Source organism: Magnolia sinica, chromosome 7, assembly GCF_029962835.1.
Source record: "Magnolia sinica isolate HGM2019 chromosome 7, MsV1, whole genome shotgun sequence".
Lineage (NCBI taxonomy): Eukaryota > Viridiplantae > Streptophyta > Magnoliopsida > Magnoliales > Magnoliaceae > Magnolia > Magnolia sinica.
The window spans coordinates 13,931,807-13,940,419 of NC_080579.1; the positions used below are offsets into that span (position 1 = coordinate 13,931,807).

The 8,613-nt window shown below is 36.0% G+C and overlaps 1 protein-coding gene across 1 annotated transcript; it reads right to left on the reverse strand.

Moving 5' to 3' along the window:
• Nucleotides 1-2,817: 2,817 nt before the first annotated feature.
• On the reverse strand, nt 2,818-3,297 carry LOC131250563 (protein FAR1-RELATED SEQUENCE 5-like). Its single transcript, XM_058250851.1, has one exon. It carries the CDS (start codon nt 3,295-3,297, stop codon nt 2,818-2,820), a length of 480 nt encoding a protein of 159 aa, XP_058106834.1.
• Nucleotides 3,298-8,613: the final 5,316 nt, after the last annotated feature.

Consider the following 8,613-nt stretch of genomic DNA (forward strand, 5'->3'; position numbering starts at 1 on the left):
TGCATTTTAAATGCTTTTTGATGTCCTTATCCATACCTACTGAACAAAGATGGAAACCTTGCAACCCCCCTTCATGCTTTTCAATCAACCTTTCTTCACAAAGATTTTCCAAAATTCGAAAAAAAAATAATAAAAAAAAATCTTTCTTCCCTTTGCAATCCCCGTTGTTTGATTATAAGGATGAGCTTGGAAATCGTGACCTTTAAAACAATGGGTACAAAAAACTGCTAGATGGTTGTTCTGCTCCCTTTCTTGTATAACTGTACAATCATTCGGGCCTAACAAAAAGGGTTGGTCCACTCCAATCTCTAAAAAAAAAAAAACCCTTAAAAAGGAAATTATATATTATGGCTTATTGAACAAACCCTGTGGGAATTTAACTGCACTTCGAAATCTTATTGCCAATCGGGAAGGCTTGACAAAAAGAGTTGTCCCACCCCTCACAATAGTTACATCTCCACCTGCATCCAAGATAAAAATTGGGTTACATCAGACAAATTGGGTTATACCAAAATTTGTACTATCAACATAGAATACTACTTAGAAAACATGCTTACCTTTAAGAAAAAAAATACTAATTACTCGAACGTTGGTGGTAATCTTCACACCTCAATGATTGATTGTTATCATATGGTGGTAATGATGGCTGCATATGAAAATTCACATATCAATTAATATGATTTTTTACCATTCATAAATCCAAAAAGTATATTTAATAATATACCAAAAACAAATGATCCTTTTTACCTGGCTAGGTAAGACACTTCTTGTAGATGAATCATGTAGGGTGCTTGAGGGAATTTGCTCGTAGAAGTTAATACTTGGTTGGGACTCAGAACAACTCATTCCGGTAATATTTGAACTCTAAAAGAGCAACAAGACAATAATGATAACTCCAACAAGCAGAAATTATATAAATGTTATATGTAATATTACAAGTTCTTCCTTTTTTTTTCTTTTTCTTTTTTCTTTTGAAGATGACAATAGGAAATATTTCATGTTTACTAAATTAACTTTCACTTTTACCTGACATTCGACGTTGAATAGTTTTTGTTGGAACATGCTAGCATTATGTAGTTAGTACCTACATTGAGCCACTGATGCATTGATAGATCTACTAGGGTCAGGAAGGTATCCCATCACCATATAATGTGAAGGTTGAAATGATGCATGGTGCATGGTTGTTTCCCATTGCCATCAACATTTGACTTTCTTGTGGTTGAACAGTTTCAGGTAAGGATTTTTTCTTCCTTACTTGATCTAGTTGATTTTTAAACGCACTGTGGTTGCCCCGAACTTTGGGCTTTACTTTAATCCCTGCTACAATTTGTGAACCTAAACTATCAATAAAAGTAACTTGTTTTTCAATTGGCCCAGGGCGTCCACTTCCGGTGTTTTCAATTTCAATTGGCTCAGGGCTTGTACTTTCAGTATGTACACTTTTGGTCAAATTAGAGGGTGCACCTTCAGTATGTAAACTTTCTGTCGACTCAGAGTGTGCATGTTTGGTATCTACACTTTTGGTCAGAAAATGGCGTGTAAGTTCATCATCTTCGCTTTCTTCAACAACTTCAACAGACATTAATGGAAGTTCCTTGATTCTTTTCATACATTCCATCACTTGATCATGATATATATATATATATATATATATATATATATATATATATATATATATATATATATATATATATATATATCTGCATATCTATCAGCCACTTTGAAGACTTCTTCGTGTTCCTTGGCAATTGCTGCCACTTTCAAATGCTTGTGACACAAGTGATTGTACCATTTACCTGAAGTAACATTGTGGTCACCTTGTATTATTAACCCAGTATAATCTTTAGCATAACCTACCTTTACATCTCTTTGCCATATCTTCAGAATATAACAAGGATGAAGCACATCTATATTATAATAATTTAAAACTTTCAATGTATGACTACATAAGATCCCCACAAATTCAAATTTCTTACAGCTACACCTCACTGTACTATCTAATGAGTCAAATCTAATGGTACGTCCTTCTATTTTACCTTTAGAAACAACTCGAAACTCGACAACCGTTCTAAACTCACCACATTTAAACATTACATGACTTATCCACTTCTTATACTCATCTTGAAATATTTTAAATATTTTTAGAATGTACACTTTTGCTGCTTCCTTTAACATAATGACATCAGCAAACAATACTGGGGTACTCTGTCTCTTATTGAAATTAGCTTTAGATTCTTTGTATCGTCGTTCGGTCACTACCCATTTGTAATGAGTGAAGAAACGTAAGAGATTGTATTTAGAGCTCAAATATTTTTTCAATACGTCATTCATGCCCTCACTTTGTTGCGTGCTCATCATGTCAACACAAAATGTATTTCTTCCATTAACCATAGCCCATTTCTCTCTTTCTTTAAATAAATTTTGTAGCCACTTGTTTTGCACTAAATCATATTTCTCGAGCAAGTTATTCCATGCAGTTAGAAACTCTTCTTCTTCCTCATAATCATATACGCACTTACTAAAATCAGAACTAAAACCTTTTGAACCATTAAATACATTGCTAAGGTGTTTTGCAGCATTTTGGTATATATGCCATATATATAGACGATGATATATTTTTGGCATCATTGAAGCTATTGCGTTGGCCATTGCAGCATCTTGGTCTGTTAGTATTGTCATTGGTTGTTTTCCAGACATCGTACTTAAAAATGTTTGAAACAACCACTTGAAAGATTTAATTGTTTCATCGTATAGTAAGGTCGCACCAAATATTGTAGTCTGCTTATGATAATTTACCCCAATAAATGAAGTAAAAGGTCATCCATAGCTATTTATTCTATAGGTAGTATCAAAGCAAATGACATCCCCAAAAACACTGTAGTCCACTATTGACCTTCCATCTGCCCAGAACATGTTCCTCATTTGATCAACTTTATCCACTTTTATAGCATAAAAGAAAGACGGATCATCAATTTGCTTTTGTTGAAAGTACTCTAAAACAGCTCCTGCATCACCCTTTTCCATCGCTTTCATTCGCTTTCTCTGTAAGTAGTTCTTGTAATCAATTGGCGTGAAACCCATATTCTCTCGACCTCCAGCTTGTCTACTAAAATATTCGACACCTACTCGTGGTGTTATTCCTGAATCATTTATGATATCTATGTCAGCTTTTTGATAATTAGTCAAGCTTTTGTGTGACCTTAACATGTGCACCTTCGTTGGTGTAACAACCTCATGGTTATGCTCTGGTACAAACTTATTCACACTGTATTTTCCATTCTTCTGAAGCTTAATCATCTGCTTGCTTTACAATTCGTTCTTGTAATCGGACGGGTAGACCTCACGAGATCAGTTTGTTTCTTTTCACGTTTTCATCCTTCTTTAGAACAACAAAATTGTCTGAAAACCATGACATCTTCATCTGATTTTTGTATCCACCCCCTTCGAGCACTAAACCATATCTTTTTAACATAGCTATTATAAAAACTGCATGCACTTTCTTCAGAAGAAAACTCCATTCCTAGTTTTGGTTCTTCATCTAACATGTCACCTGTATTGAATAGTACATTTTGCCTTACATCTTCATTGCATTGGCTTGCATCTTGAACATTTATTTCAGTATCAAATTCTAACCTTCGATATGGTTGAGAACATGCTTGACTCTCCAATGTATTTTCATCCATTTCAACAATTGACCTTCAAAAATAAAAGGAGTACAAACCCTGCAAACAATTTATTTCATAATGTAAAATATGCATATGGAATATAACAATAACGGTTATAGTTATGCATAGAAACATAAGTAACACAATGAGATAAATAAAACCCAAATATGCCTCTAGAGTTAACTCTTAGCGAAATTCCAAAAAGTCATGGAATTGTACTGCATGGCTAAGAAAGAGGTCTTTCCAATTGAACAAAAAAGAAACATATTTTCAGATATTTTCAAAAATCTACCAAAGCTTTATTTGGAATAATGGATAGAGATCAACTTACATCAAGCTAATAATTCCATAATATGTTTAAATAGTTATGGCTATGACATACATAATCCAAAACAAAACCATCCCAATACTAACACTCTCTAAATTTTTAGAATGCAAATATTAAAATTAAAGTAAATCCAGTAAAGTTTTTAAATAATCACTTGGAGTCATTCACATAAATCCAGTAAAGTTTCTAAATAATCACATGAACAAAAAAAATCAATCGATCTTTTAAAAAAAAAAAAAAAGGCTAATAAAAAACATATTTAAAAATTCGATAAACATAATCATCCAATGGTCCTATTCCAAATTAAATTACCAATTGCTTTTAAGGTCTAAGAACTGAGAAATTTCTACACATAGAATTCATATTTAAAGCCTCAAAATTCATTTCTAAATACCTATAAAGATTAATAGTTTCATGCATCTGTACATATATGTACTAAATCTAAACTTTTAATCTATTAGGAAAATTATGGATTAGGGTTTTATGAAAATTTGGACAGACATTCAAAATATGAAAATTAATTTCTCATATATAAATTTTAATTAGGAATTTGAAGAATCTCAAGTTAAAGATTAGGGATTTGAAAAATCCCCTATTATGAATTTTCAACTTCTAATATAAACATGCTAATTAGGAATTAAAAATTTGAAGAATCTCAAATCATGGATTAGGGATTTGAAAAATCCCCTACCGATTTTTAATTTCAAACTTTCATCCCTAATCTCTCATAAAACTATCAACGGAAGGGAGCAAAATCCATAATCCCTAATCAACATCATCATATAAAGAGAAAAGAGAAAGAAGAGCATACCCCTTAGCTGTTACAAGTCACTACTGCCGTTGCCGCCTTCTCGTGCCACTATTGTTAAGGGAGCTAGAAAGGGAGATGAAAAATAGGTCAATGCAGATATGAGAGAGAAAGGGAGGTCGATCTTGAGAGGAGACGGAGAAGTCTATGCGAGAGAGCCAGAGGTCATTTTTTTAAAATCTTTTTTTCCTCTTTCGCCAGAGAGGAAGCGGACAGATTACAAACGGGTAACTCAGTACGCTTAGCGTGCTGAGTAAATTTTGTGATGTTCACCGTGATTTATTTATCCTATCCACTCCGTTCATCTATTTTACCATATAATTTAAACACTTTAGGCTAAAAATTAATCATATATAAAGTTCAAATGGACCACACCACAGGAAACAATGTGAATTGAATGTCCACCATTGAAAAATTCTTTGGGCCATTGAAGTTTTGGATCAAGCTTATATCTGTGTTTTCCCTTCTTTCATGTCTTTATGATATTATGAACAAGTTGGATGATAAATAAAAATCACTGTAGGGCTTAGCAAGGTTTCAATGGTGGAAATCATTACTCGTAATGTTTCCTGTAGTATGATCCACTTGATCTGTGGATATACTTAAATCTTGAGCTCAACACCTTAAATTTGTTGTAAAAATGAATGGACGGTGTGGATAGACCACATACATTTAAGGTGGGCCCAACTAAGTTTACTCAGTATGATAATACGCACTGCACAATCCAATTTTTGCTAGGGAAGATGAGTAGCACATCCTTTTACGTTTCTATTTACGGAAGAGAGAGAAAGAGGCTAACAGCATTTGTTACGCCATTTGGAGGAAGGAAGCGGCCCCACATCACAGAGCCAATAGGCTTTTGCCATGTCAACTCAGTACCCCTTATGGTACTGAGTTACTCAGTACACATTCCGATTCCCTAAACAGTGAGAACAGAAATGGGATTACGTACTGAGTTACTCGGTACGGTAAGTACTAAACTGTGAGAATAGAAATGGGATTGCATACTGAGTTACTCAGTACGCTCTTATCGTATTGAGTAAACTCAGTTGGGCCCACCTTGAATGTATGTGGTTTTTCCAAGCCATCCATCTGTTTTTCCATCTAATTTAAGGGGTTGAACCCAAAATTGAAGCATATTCAAAGTTCAATTGGATCGTACCATAGAAAACAGTGGGGATAATGATTTCCACCATTGAAACCTTGCTATGCCTCACAGTTATTTTTATTTTTCATCCAACCTGCTCATAAGATCATACAGACATGGATGAATGGAAAATACAAATATAAGCTTGATCCAAAACTTCTATGGCCCCCAAGAAATTTTCAACGGTTGAAGTTCAAGACAACTGTTTCCTGTGGTGTGGTACATTTGAACATTGTGTATGCTTCATTTTTGGGCTCAAGCCCTAAAATTATCTAGGAAAATAGATGGACAGAGCAGATAAATTACATAAATCATGGTGAACCTCACAGAGTTTACTCAGTACACTAAGCGCAATGAGTTACTCACTACGTAATCCGCTCCGTGAGAACAGAAGCATCAACCGTTGAAAACTTCCTAGAGCTGACCTTGATGTTTCTATTCCATCTAAACCGTTCATAGGGTTATTACCACTCACATAAACTAGGAACAAATATCATCCTGATACAAAAATTTTGTTAACCACATGTGTTCAATCCCCACTGTTTCGTGTGGTATGGCTCACATGAGCTATGGATCTTCCTAATTTTTATAATCATATCCTATTGTGGTCTTTCAAAACAAATGGATGGAGTAGATTTGTCATGGACATCTGTGGACCCCACACAATCTCAGGTACAGGCATATATATCTGTGCCCGAGGTCACAAGCAATCCCGTTCCATTGTCAACAAAAGGAAAAGGAATAGCGTAACAACCCATTTTTTGTGGGCATCAATCTCACTATCCTCTTCTGTGTGGCCCACCTGAGTTTTGGATCAACCTCATTTTTGGCCTCATATCCTCTCGTGGCCAAGCCAAGATTATGGATGGAGTGGATTTATAACATCATTAGTGGGAACCACCACATTTGGAAAAAAAAAAAAAAAAGAAATTATCTCCAGTGAAGTGCGGAAGCACGTCACCATCTCACCAACCCACTCCTCGATAGAGCTAGGCACAAGGATCGTGGTCAATCCAGACCAATCTGAACTGAAATCCGAACCGAATGGATCTAATCTGGACCGATCTGATCCGATCTGGAGTGATTCTTATGAATATTTATCACATATATTTATCTTATGAACAGGTTGGATGACAAATAAACATCACTAGGGCCTTATAAAATTTTCAATGGTGGAAATCATACTTCTACTTTTTCTTGTGGTATGGTTCACTTGAGCTTTGGATATGCATCAATTTTGGGTTCAACCACTAAAATGATCTGGAAAAATGAATGGACAGCGTGGATAAACCACATGCATTCACCGTGGGCCCCAACAGAGATTACTCAGTACGATAAAAGCCCATCGAGTTACGTGCATAGCACGTCAACACAGGTAGCAACTTATAGCTGCCAGCTAGTGTAGATACGTGTCGTGCAAAGACGAGCCCACTGAGTTACGTGCACAGCACGTCAACACGGGCGCGGATTAGCTACTGACAGGTTGAGTAGAGAGAGTCCCTACTAAAGTGACGTCACCAAATTCCGTGGGCCCCACCATGATGTATGTTTTGGATCCACACCTTCCATCCATTTGGAGAGATCATTTCAGGGCAATATCCAAATAATGAATTAAATCCACAGCTTCAGTGGACCCAAGCATAGAAAGTAGTGGGGACTATGACGCCCACCATTAAAAACTTCTAACGGCCACAAAAGTTTTAGATCAAGCTAATATTTGTGTTTTCCCTTATTTCGGGTCTGTTTTAACTTTTGAACAAGTTGGATTTCAAATAAACATTACGGTGGGCCTTAAGATAGTTTCAACGGTGAGAATCACTCTCCCCACTATTTTCTATAGTGGGGTCCACTACAGCTTTTTATCTGCATCATTCTTTACCTCATGCCATAAAATGATACCTCAAAATAGATGGACAGTGTGGATATAACACATACATCATAGTGGGGCACACAGAACTTGGTGACGTCACTTCTACTTAACTTGTCAGTATCTAATCCGCGTCCCGTCAACACAGAGCTGGTGTAGATACATGTCATGTAAAGACGAGTGGAGACGTGCCTCAAGCTTCAAGTTGTATGAACGACTCAAATGAGATCAAAATTACATGGGCCCCACAATGATGTATTTATTATATCCATAACGTTTATCCATTTTTCATGATCATTTTAGAGCATTTGAAAAAAAATGAATCATATCTAAAGCTCAAATAGACCACATCGAAAATAGTAGCAAGGATGATGATTTTCACCGTTAAAAAATTCGATCTGAATCATACCCAATTCGATCCAACTTAGTTTCCCTAACCGAGTTGGACTCGGTTTAGGTCAGGCCAATCATGCATAGATCGGTTCGAGTTAGATGTCCCAGACTTAGTCCCAGATCGGATCAAGTTCGGGTCAGCCCATGTAGATTTCAGACCGAATCGAGTTGGACCCAATCCGATCCGACTCGGTCCGATGCCCAGCTCTACTCCTCGACACTCTCTCCCTTTTTCCTTCTTTTTCATATGGTAATGGGCACCAGACCCTCCCACCAAATCGAAATTGTCCCATAACCCCCACTCTTCCATTCCGTTCCTCACCTCCTTAAAAAAAAATTAAAACAAAAAGAAGAAGAAACAATCAAATCAAAGAGAGAGAGAGAGAGAATTTTATAGATCAAGAT

Bases quoted from the DNA above. Each gene is read 5' to 3' on its own strand.
- LOC131250563 (XM_058250851.1), bottom strand. From the start codon at position 3,297: ATGATTAAGCTTCAGAAGAATGGAAAATACAGTGTGAATAAGTTTGTA.